The following is a 16,940-nucleotide window of genomic DNA, read 5'->3' on the forward strand; positions in this document are numbered from 1 at the left end:
ACGATTGGACTCATGGACTTAATTTTTCTTGGCGTATGAACCCAAGGACTCAATGTAAATTTGGACACGCCCAAGAAAAGACCCAAACTCCTAAAAGGAAAAATACTCTTGATGACTCCTAAACAAGGTAAAACATGACTCAATAAGGAATGCTGGATGGCGCCCATGAATGATGCGCAATTATATTGCGTATTGGCTTTGGGAAGAGTCCTTCGATGGATGCACTTGTCCATGTGTGTGGGTTGCTGATGTGGCCTGCACGCATGAGTTTGGGCTTATCCACACGCTCCATGTTGGTTTCGCGCATGCTCCTGGTTAGGCTCATGCGCGCTGCATCATATGTCCCTTGCACTGATAAAGATTAATACCAAATTATCACGTTCTTGTGCTCCTTGTTGTCGGATCAGGGGCAAATAAATAAATAAATAAAATGTTGATTCTTCCCCTCTCCCTGGGAGAGGGGTAGTCCTCTCTTTCCCTCTCCCCAGGGGGAGGGAACGGTGAAGGGAGAGCAAAGGCCGCAGGGCAGACCCGATGCAATCTCATTATATAAAGGAAGCCATCATGCAATCACCTTCCACACGCACAAGTGTTAAAGATAGCCCGATTAGATGAGTTCTTAGGCAGAAGCCCAGCTTGAGGGAGGTCAGCATGGCTCAGAGGAAAGGTGAGTGGAGTTCATTCAGGAATTTTTGATCCACATTGGAGAGTCCTCGTTGTGGTCGTATGTATTTTTATCAGGCCATTTGATCTCTTCTCGAGTATGAGCATTTGTTAAAGTTCCTTTTAACGTTACCTGTTCATTAGTTGGGCAGTCCGCTAGGCTTGCTAAAGCCCGGAATCCTTAGGACAAGGCTCTAGACTCTATGGGCAGAGCCATGCCCGGAAAACTAACCTGTTTAATAAATAGACCATACTCGGACATGAGGATTAAAGCCAGCTTAGCCTGAATATTTTTTATTTTTCTTGTATTGTTTGTTTCTATTTGTTATATTTATTTACTTATTTGACAATTGTTGCTGATATATGAACTTAATGGAACAATACACATGTTTAGATTGTCAGCAACATTTAATCATTCATACTTTAGCCAAAAAACTGGAGTTCCAACTTAAAGCCCGAAGATCAAGGATTTGGCTTGGACTTGGATGATAGGCCTGAAGGTAGACCGAGCCTGAATCTATATAAATTATGTTGATATGTGGGCAAAGCCAAGCCCATCCCGATCCATAAACATATCCACATATAACATAAGAACCCATGATGCACAACATATGATGAATCCTCCAGCATTTTCCATTTTATATTACTACATCATTGAATTCATAATAAGATATGTGTTTCTAAAATGTACTATTGTGAGATATGGGGCTGAAGTCGGCAGCCTCAGCCGACTTCAGCCTCGTTTCTATTTTGGGAGGACCGGAACAGAGGATCGCGATTCTCCAGCTCCTTCGGGGATGATCAGGGCGAAGGCGTCGTGGGTATCCCGCGGCACCCCCCTCCAGTCAATCCGCGGCCAATCCGTGGCCGCGGATTTCACTCAACCGCCCCGATTTTTGCGGCGGAGAGCCATGACAAGAGGGTGATAAAAACCCCCTTCCTCTTCCTCCTAAGACCACCTCTGAGCCCTCCTCCCTCTCCTCCTCTTCCCTCCTTCCTTCCTTCTCCTCCTTTGTCTGGTGACCGGCGTGCTCTCCCGGCCGAGCGCCGTCTGAATCCCCTTCGCGGCCTTCCCCTGTTCCGTGATCCATCCCTCGGTTTCGAGTGCCGCTGCCGCCGCTAGACCACCGGATCGAGCCTCCCTTGGCCGAGATCCGCCACCTCCGTCGACTGCCGGTAAGCCCTTTGCCCTTTTTGCTCTTCGATCTAGCCGGAACATGCTTGATTTCCTCCATTTGTTTTGGCCCCAAACCAAGACCATGCTCGATTGTTCTTGACCCCAGCCACCGCAATGGCCGCTGGCCGCCACTGCGGCTGGCTGGCCGTCGAACGGGCAACGCCCCCCCCCAGTCCCTTCTTCCTCCTTCCCCTTTCCCTGTCCGTGGGGGTTTGGGGAAGATGAGGGCCCTTACGGGCTGAACGGGGCCAACCATGGGCCCGGTTCGAACCCGAAACTCGAAACTCGAAACTCGAACCCATTTGGCCAATAATTGAAATTTTGCAGTTAAGCCCTAGATGGTGTATTATTTCACAAAAGAACCTTCTGCAATTTATGTTTGACTCCTATAGGAAAGATTTATTACCTAAAGATCCTCAAATATATTTATTTAGTCCCTTCACTCAAGTTTTATTATAGAACAGTACCCTATAATTAAGTATTAGTCCCTGCAATGAATTTTATTGCATAAATGGTCCTTTTAGAGGCTAACTTTGGGGGCCCTATTGGGCCGGTTCTATGCGGGCCCATTGGGCCGTGTTTGATGTGGGCCCTATCGGGCCATGCCCATTATGGGCCAACTATGGGCCCTGTTGGGCCGCATCCAATAGTATTATTTTTGGTTTTGCTTAGCTCTGAAATTAACATAGAGATTAATTAAATTTAAACAGGTGAACCTGATATGCTTATCTGAAGTAGGAGTTAAGCGAGAAGAGGTAAGTAACTTAATGCTTTAAAGTGTATTTTTCTAAATTATTTGGTAACATAATTATTAGTGGATTAAATTTCGAAATATGTTTTGTATTTGGTAAAATGGGTCTGGCATGTTAAATTTTATTTGAAAATTATGTTATATGCTCTGAAATCCATAAACTATGACTGGACAATTTATAAAATCTGTTTCTATATATATATATATGCATTCTCAGCATGGCTATGATATGTTCTGTTTTGTTCTGGCCCCGCCAATGGGGATTATACGTTGGACCTGTCGACTTATAATCTGTAAGGAACCGGTTTCGACACCGCGCCACCGGTGATTAGAATAGTGGTTTCTGGACACCGGCTGCCATTGGTGAGTAAATATAGTGGATTTGGCACTTTTGTGCAACACGGGCTGCTATTGGTAGATAAAAATAGTGGATTTGTGTGGAGTGATTGATTATAACCCTTTTGATTTTGATGAGCTCAAAGCATTTGAGTATATCTTATGTTTACTAATGAATTCAATCTAGCGTTTCAGTGAAAATCTTGTAAATCTATGGTTAAGTGTCTCTAGACTTGGTTCAAGACAGTTTGGATAAGTTAAGAAGTCAATTTGAACCAAAGTCTGAGACTCGAGTCGACTCCGGGATATTACGAGTCGACTCCAAGCGTATCAGAAGCATTGGCACAGGCTTGAGTCGACTCCAAGCGTATCAGAAGCATTGGCACAGGCTCGAGTCGACTCCGGAACATTACGAGTCGACTCCGACTGAGAACAGACAGACGAACAGAAAGAGCCAACTCAAAACCTGTCAGCGAGTCGACTCCCGAAGAGCGCGAGTCGACTCCGATACTTGCCGAGTCGACTCCGGAGTAGTATGAGTCGACTCCAGGGAGTTACAGACAGAAAGACAGAGAAGTCATTTTGGACCCTGAGAGCCGAGTCGACTCCTGAGGAACGCGAGTCGACTCCGACGGTTGGCAGGTCGACTCCAAAGGAAGCGAGAGTCGACTCTCAGTGTTATACAAGGTAAAAGTCAGAGAGCAACTTTCAGACACTGAGAGCCGAGTCGACTCCCGCAAAGCCCGAGTCGACTCCGAGACAGCGCGACCCCAAAAAGACAGAAGACAGTATTTTTGTCTCTGAGACGCGAGTCGACTCCAAGACAGTTCGAGTCGACTCCAAGGCAGCGCTACCCCAAAAAGACAGAAGACTATTTTTCGGATACTGAGAACCGAGTCGACTCCAAAACAGTCCGAGTCGACTCCAAGACTGCACGAGCCAAAAGACAGAAGATCGGAAGTTCGGGCTCTGAGCGCCGAGTCGACTCCCAGAATTTCCGAGTCGACTCGAGTGAGCGAAGTTGAAGAATACCTCTATGGATTCCTTGGAATGAGCCGACTCCAAAAGTGCCAGGTCAGCTCCAGATTTTGGCGAGTCGACTCCAGGTTAAGTCGAGTCGACTCCCAGTCGAGAAGACCACTTTAATTCAAATCCGGAACAGTTGCCGAGCCGACTCCAGAAAAGCATGAGTCGACTCCTGCCATAGCCGAGTCGACTCCAGATCGCGCGAGTCGACTCCGATCCCAACGGACACATTGTCAGGATGTGCAGAATGTGCAGAACGGCTAGTAAAATGTGTCTAACGGCTAGTTTTCGTGAGGAATGGCTTAAATAGCCACAGAGGACTGTAGCAAAGCAGAGAAGTGACATTCCTTACAAAGAAAACACATAATCTTCATCTGCCAAAAGAATTTCAACGAAAAGAAGGAAGAGGGCCATTAACTCCATTCAACCAACTCTTTCCAGCATTAAAAGAAGTCTCCTTCAGCCTTCAAGTCTTAAAGACATTCAAGAGGAGACCCAGAGTTCAAGAAGCCCTCCTCTACTTCATCATAAACTTGTTTGAGGGCTCTTAACTTTTCTCTTATTTATATCGCTATATATCTGCTTTTTAGAAGCTCTATTTTTCTATTTGTCTTTATTCAAACCGTTTGTTCCTTACTTGATTCAATCAGGGAATTGAATCAAGGGTGTAAAGGTTTGTTGGTGAGCCTAGGTTGAAACCAACGGTGTAAGGGTTCGATTGTGATCCCGGAAAAACAATCGGGTGGTTCTAGTCGGTGAGCCTGGGAAAACCGACCGAGTTCGTTGTGACCTCGTAAAACAACAAGTTGGGTTGTGAGCTTGTAAAACAACCGGCTGTAATCCGAGGGGTTATAGTGAATTCCCAAGTGAGGCTTGGGGAGTGGACGTAGGAGCAAGGGTTAGCTCCGAACCACTATAAATTCCTTGTGTTTGTGATTGCTCTGTTGTTCCTTATCTTCATTTCATTCATAGCACATAGCATCTAATTAATCAACTTGCAAAAGGTGTTAATTAGTATTTCATAAATCATTTAATTGTAATAATTATTTTAAAACCCAATTCACCCCCTCCTCTTGGGTTGTCTATCTGGGCAACAAGTGGTATCAGAGCCGGAACTCTTTTACCCAAAGAGTAAAAGATCAAAATGACAACCCCATTTGGATCTTCCCACATTGAGGGCCAGTCCACCCAAAGACCCTCATTCTTTAATGGATCCGACTACTTATATTGGAAGGCTAGGATGAGAATATTTATCCAAGCCCAAGACTATGAGATGTGGACCATTATACTAAATGGACCATACATCCCATCCATTTATGTAGAGGGTGTCACTGTACCCAAACTTGAAAAGGATTGGGATGACAATGACATTAGAAAGGCACAACTCAATGCCAAAGCAATGAATGTGCTTTACTGTGCATTAGATAGAAATAAATTCAATAGAGTCTTTACTTGCAATTCTGCAAAAGAGATTTGGGATAGACTTGAAGTGACCCACGAGGGCACGAATCAAGTCAAAGAATCCAAAATAAATATATTAGTTCATAAGTATGAATTATTTAAGATGGATTCTAATGAAACAATCACTTGCATGTTCACTAGATTTACTGACATTGTCAATGGCCTAAAAAGCCTTGGCAAAAATTATACTAACAGTGAGCTTGTCAGGAAGATTCTTCGCTGTCTACCAAGGTCATGGGAAGCCAAGGTGACGGCAATCCAAGAAGCCAAGGACTTGAACAAGCTTCCACTTGAGGAGCTTCTTGGATCCCTAATGACGCACGAGCTCACAATGAAACAACACAGCGAAGAAGAGTCCTCCCACAAGAAAAAGGTAATAGCCCTCAAATCTGTTTCTACTAACAAAGACTTATCTTGCAGCAGCAGCAGTGAAGAGGAAGACAATGAGGGAGATGATGATGAGGCTCTTCTCGTGCGTAAGTTCAGAAAATTCATCAACCGTAAGAAGGCCTTTCATCAAAGAAGAGGCCCCTCAAGTTCCTATCACAAGGATAAAGGTAAGGAAAGGGAAAATGAGGGAATCGGATGTTACGAATGTAAGAAGCCGGGACACTTCAGAGCAGATTGTCCTTTGCTCAAGAAGGCCAGCAAGTACAAGAAAAAGAAGGTCCTCGTCTCCACCCTATCGGACTCCGATACATCATCATCATCATCGGATGAGGAACAAGAAGAAAAGGCCAATCTATGCTTTATGGCAAACGAAAATGAGGTAACATCTGAAACGCATTTAGATTTTACCTTTGATGAGTTATATGATGCGTTTAATGAATTAATGGATGAATATAAGACAATAAGCCTTAAGAATAAAGAGCTAAAACTAACCAATCAATCTCACCTCCATAAATACGATAAATTAGTTAAGGATAAGGATTTTATCACCAAAGAAAATTTAGAACTTAAGACAAGCAACCAAATGTTAATTCAAAAAACTAATACCTTGAGTAAAGATAACGAAAAACTAGCCAAGGAAATTTCTGAACTTAAAAAGGATAAACTAACTATTGGAGGTAATTTCACAAAAGACTTAGATGCACTAACAGAAAAACAAAAGTTGGCACTAGAACTTGAGAAGTACAAGCCTTTTGTAGAAAAATTTACTTATAGCTCAGAAAAATTAGAAATGATACTTAATAGTCAACGAGCTGTGTTCAATAGAGCTGGTTTAGGGTATAAACCTAAAAATAGGCAAAAACTCCTTAGTAATTTCTTTGTTAAAGCAGGAGAAAGCAAAACTAAGAAAATAACATGTTTTTGCTGTGGAACTTTAGGACATAAAGCAAATGTGTGTGATTATAGAAAAGAAAAAACTAAAAGAAAAATTAAAAGAGTTTGGGTTCCAAAAGGAACCAACATTACTAACCATGAAGGACCCAAGAAAACTTGGGTACCTAAAGTTGTATGATTTGCTTGTGTAGGAGTGTCTTGCAGCCAAGGTCGACAAAAATTGTTGGTACTTGGATAGCGGCTGCTCAAGACACATGACGGGTGACAAGGATCAATTCTTCACCCTTGAAGCTAAGAAGGGAGGTGCTGTGACTTTTGGAGACAATAACCAAGGTCACATCATTGGTATAGGTAAAGTACAAATTACCCCTTCAACCTTTATTGATAATGTTCGATATGTTGATGGTCTTAAGCATAATCTACTTAGCATTAGTCAATTGTGTGATAGAGGTTTTAATGTTTTGTTCAAACCATCACTATGCATCATAACCAACTCAAATGACAATAGTTTAGTTTTTAAAGGAATAAGACGTGGGAATGTGTATGTTGTAGACCTTGAGGATCTTGTCAAACATAACCCATGTTTAGTTGTTAATGAAACTAAGGATAATGATGCTAGTTGGTTATGACACCGTAAGTTAGGTCATGCAAGCATGGACACAATATCAAAACTAGTTAAAAGAGATTCCGTGATAGGTTTGCCAAACCTAAAGTTTGAAAAGAATAAAATATGTGAAGCTTGTCAATATGGCAAACAATCAAGGAACTCCTTTAAATCTATAAATTGTGTCTCTACCTCTAGACCTTTAGAACTACTACACATGGATCTATTCGGACCAACTAGCACCATAAGTCTAGGTGGAAATAAATATGGTCTAGTTATTGTAGATGATTATTCTAGATACACTTGGGTCATGTTCTTAGCTCATAAAGATCAAGCATTTTCAGTTTTTAAGAAATTTCATAAGAAATGCTAGAGATACTTCAGTCATAGCTATTAGAAGTGACCATGGAACCGAATTTGAAAATCATTTATTTGATGAGTTTTGTAGTAAAAAGGGGATAACTCACAATTTTTCTGCACCTAGGACACCACAACAAAATGGAGTTGTGGAAAGGAAAAATAGAACTCTAGAGGAAATGGCTAGAACCATATTATGTGAAAGTAACCTCCCTAAGTACTTTTGGGGAGAAGCCATCAATATCTCTTGTCATATATTAAATAGAGTTTTATTGAGACCCATTATAAAGAAAACACCTTATGAACTTTGGAAAAACAGAAAATCAAAAGTGAACTATTTTCATGTCTTTGGATGTAGGTGTTTTGTTCATAATAATGGAAAAGATAATCTAGGAAAATTTGACTCTAAATCTGATGAGGGTATATTTTTGGGGTACTCTACAACTAGTAAAGCCTATAGAGTTTTTAATAAAAGAACCCTAGTTATAGAAGAATCTATACATGTTGTTTTTGATGATTCTAGTGATATCTCTTCTAGTAAGAAAGTTAATCTTGATGATGATGCTGAAATTCTTGAAGAAAAGATTGATGAGATGACATTACAAGATGATGAACAAAAATTAATTGGAAGTGCATCATCAAGCCAAGAGGCTATTGTGGATCATGGGCTGACTAAGGCTTGGAGGTATGCTCACGGGCATCCTAAGGAATTAATTTTAGATGATCCATCTCAACCTATTAGGACTAGAGCATCTCTTAGGAACATAAATAATCATCTAGCTTTTGTCTCACATCTTGAGCCCAAACACATAGAAGAAGCTGAAAAAGATGTAAATTGGATAAATGCAATGCAAGAAGAATTAAACCAATTTACTAGAAACAAGGTATGGAATCTAGTTGAACGACCTTCTGAATATTCAATTATAGGTACCAAATGGATATATAAAAATAAACTTGATGAAAATAGAATTGTAATAAGGAATAAGGCTAGACTAGTAGCAAAGGGGTATAATCAAGAAGAAGGTATAGATTTTGATGAAACCTTTGCTCCTGTAGCTAGACTTGAGGCAATTAGATTATTATTAGCATTTGCATGCTCTAAGGATTTCAAATTATTTCAAATGGATGTAAAAAGTACATTTTTAAATGGGTATATTAATGAGGAGGTGTATGTAGAACAACCTCCTGGTTTTGAAAATCATCAATACCCTAATCATGTGTATAAACTGAACAAAGCACTTTATGGTTTGAAACAAGTACCTAAAGCATGGTATGAAAGACTTAGCAAATTTTTACTAGAACATGAGTTCTCTAGGGGAAATGTAGATACAACACTGTTTCTAAAGAAGAAAAACAAAGATATGTTAGTAGTGCAGATTTATGTTGATGATATTATTTTCGGTGCTACTAACAATCGCCTCTGCGAAGAATTTGCTGACTTGATGCAGAGTGAGTTTGAGATGAGCATGACGGGAGAGCTGAACTATTTCCTCGGACTTCAAATCAAACAATCTGAAGAAGGGATCTTCATCAATCAAGCTAAATACATCAAGAAGATGCTTAAGAAGTTTGATATGGAGGGAAACAAGTCAATCGGCACACCCATGAGCTCATCATGCAAATTAGACCAAGATGAATCAGGTAAATCTGTAGATCAAAAGTTGTATAGAGGTATGATAGGATCTTTATTGTATCTCACTGCAAGTAGACCTGATATCATGTTTAGTGTATGCATGTGTGCTAGATATCAGTCTAATCCTAAGGAATCTCATCTAATTGCTGTCAAGAGAATCTTTAAATACCTAATAGGAACAAAAAATATAGGTTTATGGTATTCTAAAGAATCTAGCCTGAACTTAATAGGATACACAGATTCAGACTTTGCTGGTTGTAAACTTGATAGAAAAAGCACCAGCGGGTCATGTCAATTCCTAGGAGAAAATTTAATCTCATGGTTTAGCAAGAAACAAAACTCGGTTGCATTATCTACTGCTGAAGCTGAGTATGTTGCTGCCGGGAGTTGTTGTGCTCAAATCATGTGAATTAAACAACAACTTGAAGACTATGGCATTAAACAAGATAAAATTCTCATTAATTGTGATAATACAAGTGCCATTAATCTAACTAAAAATCCAATTCAGCATTCAAGAACTAAACATATTGAGATAAGACATCACTTCATAAGAGATCATGTACTGAATGGTGATGTGACACTTCAATTTGTTTGCACTGATGATCAATTAGCTGATATCTTCACAAAACCCTTGAGTGAAGAGAGATTTAGTGTGCTTAGGAGAGGATTAGGAGTGATTGATCCATCCTAGTGATATTCTCTTCTAGTTCATTGATTTTGATGATTAGCTTGTGTTAAATATGGAGTTTCTCTTCTATAATCATCAAATCAGATCATAACTTAGTGATTGTCCCTTGGTTGGTACGAAAATAGCATGATTTTTTGGTGCGTGCCAGAGTTCGAGTCGACTCGGATACGTTTCAGAGTCGGCTCATGACGGGGAGTCGACTCGCATATTGTCGGGAGTCGACTCGAGGTCAATGGCAGCATAAGGAGAGTCGACTCGCACATAGACGGGAGTCGACTCGAGGTCGATGACAGCATAGGAGGAGTCGACTCGCGCATATTTTGGAGTCGACTCTAGGTCGAGTCGACTCGCGACTTTCTGGAGTCGACTCGAGGTCGGGATCCGAGGTTTTAACCCTAATCCAAGCATTTAATCAACACTTTTATTCACCGCCTCCACTGTTCACAAACCCTAGAGTCGTCTCCTACATCGTCTCCGACCGTCGTTAGGGCTTTTCCGTCGACCTTCTTCCGTCCCTTAGGTTTTTACCCCATACCTAGGTCAAGGATGCCTCGGAAAATGGTTGTCCCAAGCCGGAAGAGGCCCCAACCCGCGACCGGTGCCGAGCGACGGTCCAAGGCTCGGAACGATCCCGTGAGGCCACAACCTCCGGTTCGTTCCCCGCCGAGGCCGGTTCCCTCGCGACCGTGCGCCGGGAAGGCGGTCTCCACCGGAAGATACGTCAATTTCGACTATCTCTCCCGGGAGGGCTTCACTATAGGAGATAGGTTGAGGGCCCAGGGACTCGAGTTCTATGGAACAGTACATAGGGGAAATGGTGGAATACAGGGAACCGTAGCGGGTGTCCCCCTATTCATCTCTAAGGATTTCATAGCACAAGTCCTGCATCTTCCCCAAGTAGGGGTATCTCCTACACACCCTGAGGATAGGACTGAGGCCCTTACGGCCATTTTATGGAGTCCACCCCAGTCCCCACTCGATGAGGTGTCCGCTAGTTCACTGTCAGTTGAAATGCGGCTCCTCTTGAGTATCATCTCTAGGACCCTTTTTCCTAAGACCAGACGCTTTGATTTTGTATCTGAGAGGGACCTAGCCCTTATGTTCTACATCCTTCAGGATACTCCAATTAACTTCCCAAAACTCATTTACAAATACCTATGTGAGCCACTAGACAGACCTAGGCTCACCCTTCCTTATGGGATGATGTACACCCTGATCTTTAGGGAGTCCGGGATCCCCATTCCTGAGGGGGAACCCTCTCGCGCACTGCGATGGACAGATCGCATGGGTGAGGAAACCCTACACAGGATGGGATTTCATAAGGTAGAGGGAACCTGGGTCAGGAAACCATCCTCCTCCACACCTACCACTAGACGCTCCCCCAGTCCTGATCCAGATTCTGACTATCCCACCTTTCCCTCCACCTCAGCACCATCCACCTCAGCCGGACCCTCCTCCTCAGCTCCACCCACTCAGCCGATGGAGGTCCGGATTTCTCCTGAGCAGCTCCGGGAGTTGCGGCAGGAGATTGTACGAGATCTTTGAGACGATCTACTGAGGGAGCTCAGAGGTCCAGCCCCTGCCCCCTCTTCTGCATTAGTTCCCTCCCTATCAGCCGTGACCGAGATGACGGCTCATCTGAGGGAGGAGATCTTCAATGTCAGAAGCCTGATACAAGCCCAATTCTCCAACATGAGCGATGTCACAAGCAACACAAGAAAGATGCGAGATGACATCCGACACGACATGGGCAGCCTGAATCAGGGGGCCGAGCGCTTGGCGAATGTGTTGATCGCCAAGCTGGACACACTCCAGGAGACCCTGACTGAGCTTTCCACGACGCATAGTAGGGCCACCTCGGCCATCATCACCCAGCTAGGGAACGTCACGGATGGGGTCAGTCTCCTAATGGAACAATCAAGACTGAGCAGAGGAGCCACATCCTCGAGGAAGCCCTAGCTTATTTTGTTTATTTTGACATGTATTTACTGCTTTGCTCTTTGTATTCACAAATGTAACTACAAATACATCAATACAATGAGTAGACAATTTTCTTCAATATTGTGCACATTGATCTCTACTTGCTTGTGTGTTCTGCTTACTTTCTTTTTGATGCGATGACAAAAAGGGGGAGAAATATATTTAATAATTATGTAAAAGGAATCAATGAAAGTCAATAAAAAGAAAACCTTTAAAACACACAATAATTTGTTCTTAGTGGATTCGATACCTCGAGGCTCATTATCTCTCTGTTGGGGCTCCTAATGGAGTAATCTCCAGAATCTACTCAAGGGATATTTGGAGATTAGTTGAATCATACTCAAGAACAAATTGGCAGATTTTTCCTCTAAAAATCAAAAATTTAAGTTCAAAAGCTTCAATGCACTAAAAGAAAATTCATATAATCAAAACAAAATTGAATGCATGTGTTGAGGGAGAGAATCTGAATTTTTAAGAAAGCAAAATCATTAAAGATATATAAGCCAAACAATTGATTGCATGACATGAAGGCTTATATAATTCCAAATGAAAGGGGGAGCTTTAACTCCAAAATTTATTGTTTCACACCTTTCAAGTTTGGATAAATTAAATAACCAGACACTTGAATTCATTTTAAAATTTTATTATAAATTTTCTTGTTTGTTGAGCAATTCACTTTACATATACTCAATGTTTTGTCATCATCAAAAAGGGAGAGATTGTGGAGTGATTGATTATAACCCTTTTGATTTTGATGAGCTCAAAGCATTTGAGTATATCTTATGTTTACTAATGAATTCAATCTAGTGTTTCAGTGAAAATCTTGTAAATCTATGGTTAAGTGTCTCTAGACTTGGTTCAAGATAGTTTGGATAAGTTAAGAAGTCAATTTGAACCAAAGTCTGAGACTCGAGTCGACTCCGGGATATTACGAGTCGACTCCAAGCGTATCAGAAGCATTGGCACAGGCTTGAGTCGACTCCAAGCATATCAGAAGCATTGGCACAGGCTCGAGTCGACTCCGGAACATTACGAGTCGACTCCGACTGAGAACAGACAGACGAACAGAAAGACCCAACTCAAAACCTGTCAGCGAGTCGACTCCCGAAGAGCGCGAGTCGACTCCGATACTTGCCGAGTCGACTCCGGAGTAGTATGAGTCGACTCCAGGGAGTTACAGACAGAAAGACAGAGAAGTCATTTTGGACCCTTAGAGCCGAGTCGACTCCTGAGGAACGCGAGTCGACTCCGATGGTTGGCAGGTCAACTCCAAAGGAAGCGATAGTCGACTCTCAATGTTATACAAGGCAAAAGTCAGAGAGCAACTTTCGGACACTGAGAGCCGAGTCGACTCCCGCAAAGCTCGAGTCGACTCCGAGACAGCGCGACCCCAAAAAGACAGAAGACAGTATTTTTGTCTCTGAGACGCGAGTCGACTCCAAGACAGTTCGAGTCAACTCCAAGGCAGCGCTACCCCAAAAAGATAGAAGACTGTTTTTCGGATACTGAGAACCGAGTCGACTCCAAAATAGTCCGAGTCGACTCCAAGACTGCACGAGCCAAAAGACAGAAGATCGAGAGTTCGGGCTCTGAGCGCCGAGTCGACTCCCAGAATTTCCGAGTCGACTCGAGTGAGCGAAGTTGAAGAATACCTCTATGGATTCCTTGGAATGAGCCGACTCCAAAAGTGCCAGGTCAGCTCCAGATTTTGGCGAGTCTACTCCGGGTTAAGTCGAGTCGACTCCCAGTCGAGAAGACCACTTTAATTCAAATCCGGAACAGTTGCCGAGCCGACTCCACAAAAGCATGAGTCGACTCCTGCTACAGCCGAGTCGACTCCAGATCGCGCGAGTCGACTCCGATCCCAACGGACACATTGTCAGGATGTGCAGAATGTGCAGAACGGCTAGTAAAATGTGTTCTAACGGTCAGTTTCCATGGGGAATGGCTTAAATAGCCATAGAGGACTGTAGCAAAGCAGAGAAGTGACATTCCTTACAAAGAAAACACATAATCTTCATCTGCCAAAAGGATTTCAACGAAAAGAAGGAAGAGGGCCATTAACTCCATTCAACCAACTCTTCCCAGCATTAAAAGAAGTCTCCTTCAGCCTTCAAGTCTTAAAGACATTCAAGAGGAGACCCAGAGTTCAAGAAGCCCTCCTCTACTTCATCATAAACTTGTTTGAGGGCTCTTAACTTTTCTCTTATTTATATCGCTGTATATCTGCTTTTTAGAAGCTCTATTTTTCTGTTTGTCTTTGTTCAAACCGTTTGTTCCTTACTTGATTCAATCAGGGGATTGAATCAAGGGTGTAAAGGTTTGTTGGTGAGCCTAGGTTGAAACCAACGGTGTAAGGGTTCGATTGTGATCCCGGGAAACAATCGGGTGGTTCTAGTCGGTGAGCCTGGGAAAACCGATCGAGTTCGTTGTGACCTCGTAAAACAACAAGTTGGGTTGTGAGCTTGTAAAACAACCGGCTGTAATCCGAGGGGTTATAGTGAATTCCCAAGTGAGGCTTGGGGAGTGGACGTAGGAGCAAGGGTTAGCTCCGAACCACTATAAATTCCTTGTGTTTGTGATTGCTCTGTTGTTCCTTATCTTCATTTCATTCACAGCACATAGCATCTAATTAATCAACTTGCAAAAGGTGTTAATTAGTATTTCATAAATCATTTAATTGTAATAATTTTTTTAAAACTCAATTCACCCCCCCCCTCTTGGGTTGTCTATCTGGGCAACAATTTGGCACCTTGTGCAACCTATGCCACTGGGTTATGTGGCCGTAGCCTATTATGTTGAGATTATGATATCAGAGTTTTTGTAAAAATGATAATAAGTTTTTGAAAGAAAAAAATGATGTTATTTTTGATTTATTCCCAGTCAATATTTTGTATTTTGATCTGATATGCTTTGACCCCACTCTGGGGTATTTTGTTACTTACTGAGCTAGTGTAGCTCATTATTCTGTTTTCTGTTTTTCAGATCCAGAGACTTGATCGTACAGGATTGGGGGAGTGTGTTAGATTTTTCGATGATTCCTTCAGTTATTGGCATTTTAGTTAGATTAGCTTGGATATTTGAATTATATTGGCATATGCTATTTTGAAATTTTGTAAAACTGCTTTGGACCAACTTAAATAATTATGTCATCTTTAAACATATGTGATTGCTTTGATATGATCTGCTGCCTTGCATGCCTGTGCGGCCCGCCATGTGAGCGTGCGGCGTCTGCCGCGCCTCGGGCTCGGGGCGTGACAACTATCAAGTATCCTCAAGTATTTTCCATTTCATGTGCTACATCATTAAATTCATATTAAGATATGTATTTCTACAATGTACTAGAAAAATCCAATCTTCGAGGAGATGCTCCTAGTTCCGGCGACAAAATTCTTCAAGGATCTGCTGAAGAAACCCCAAACAACAAAAGAGCTTCATATCGTCGATCTGTCGGATGGAACTAAATGGATAATCGATGACAAGATTGTAGTCGATCTACTCAAAAAGTACAAGTCTGCACCTGATCAGAAGACGAAAGATGAAATTATAAAACTTCTTCAGGTCAGCCAAAAGAGAAATTACATTGGACACAAGCTATAAAATATTTCCCATCCTCCTTTATTTTATCCTGTTTTATGTTTATCTAATATTTATTTATTTCCTTGTCTCACTTGCAGTCAGGGGTTGCTTCGTCGAGCACCAAAGTCGAGGCCGGCCAATCCCATGAGATTTGCCAAGTATCAAAGGACAGAGCAGGAGGTGGTTTGGATGGAAATCGTTTGGACTCCGGCAAGCCCACTCATGGAGGCTTGCCTGCCAAAAATCAAAAATATCAAGAGAGCAAGATAACCAAGGACCTTCAAAATTTGAAACTCGACACTGATAACAAGGCTGGCAAGGAAAAAGAAGTGGATATATGGATACAAAAAGAAATAAATGATTCGATAAATAATGTTTTTAGGACCTTAAAGATTTGTGGCTTGCAGTGATTGTGTAGCATGATAACACCACAACTTTTGAGAATCTTGTGGCATGTAGAAGCTTAATGTTATCGCATATAATAAGGCAATGTGGTCTTTATCTTTGAAGTTTGGAATAACCGTTTATGGTAGGTTTGTGAAAATTAAATTATATGCTTTGGTTATAGGGTGGAAATGGCCTGACTTTGCACGCTTTGAAGATCTTAGATTGCTGATAGAGGATAGCAGAACGAATTAAGTGTTAGTTTGGAATTATCAAGGAAGTTTTAAGAGCAAAAAATTTTGGAAAATCCAAACAAACTATGTGGAATATAGGCTCCAATTGCAACAAGAAAAACAAAATCAGGCTTAGAGCAAAATTGATATAGACGAGAAAACTAAAACAAATAATATAAAATTCTATTTTAGTGGGCAAATGAGGAAATATTAGTATTATCAGTAAGATATGGAGCTTGTTAGTTAAGGAGGGAGAAAACATTAAAAAAAGGAGCCTTTTGGCTCTTCATTTTTTATAAAAAAAATATTAGTTAACGTTTTCAATGCTCATTAGAGTAAGATATTTTTTTAATCTCTAATTTTTATGTCAGTTGATTTTTTTTCCTAGATAAATAGTTGCTAAGCAATTTTTCCTAATATTCTTAATATAATTACAAATGGCCAATAATTTTAGCTAGGTGGATTAGGAAGCATCTTAATTGCAATGCGTGTAGCCATTTTTTATTTACACGGAGTATAGATGCATGTGCCTGCTCCCCAAATATTAGTATCTCTCCCAAAGAGAAATAAACCCTGCAGTAAAGAATACCTGGTGGAACATTTTGAAGTAATATTTATTAAGAAAACATATAACCCTCACGGAGTCCAAAATAATACTCAAATCTTTTCCTGCCGTGCATTATACGTTCAAATAAAATTAGATGGGAGAAACAATATGCTTCTATTTATTAAATTCACTCTCTTGACTAAGATGACCTTATGAATTTGTTATATTCAAATTGCC

General features: G+C 41.4%; 1 protein-coding gene across 2 annotated transcripts; it reads left to right on the forward strand.

Moving 5' to 3' along the window:
* The first annotated feature begins 452 nt into the window (after positions 1-452).
* On the forward strand, positions 453-16,059 carry LOC120112446. 2 transcript variants are annotated; one of them, XM_039131895.1, is made up of 4 exons: positions 453-667; positions 2,551-2,595; positions 15,306-15,521; positions 15,638-16,059. In XM_039131895.1, the coding sequence occupies exons 3-4, from the start codon at positions 15,327-15,329 to the stop codon at positions 15,947-15,949; spliced, it is 507 nt and encodes a 168-aa protein (XP_038987823.1). In that variant the 5' UTR covers positions 453-667; positions 2,551-2,595; positions 15,306-15,326; the 3' UTR covers positions 15,950-16,059. The 2 variants fall into 2 exon arrangements, with proteins under 2 accessions (XP_038987823.1, XP_038987824.1); XM_039131896.1 differs by lacking the exons at positions 453-667; positions 2,551-2,595 and having other exon boundaries at positions 15,293-15,521.
* Positions 16,060-16,940: the final 881 nt, after the last annotated feature.

This window comes from Phoenix dactylifera, chromosome 11, assembly GCF_009389715.1.
Source record: "Phoenix dactylifera cultivar Barhee BC4 chromosome 11, palm_55x_up_171113_PBpolish2nd_filt_p, whole genome shotgun sequence".
Lineage (NCBI taxonomy): Eukaryota > Viridiplantae > Streptophyta > Magnoliopsida > Arecales > Arecaceae > Phoenix > Phoenix dactylifera.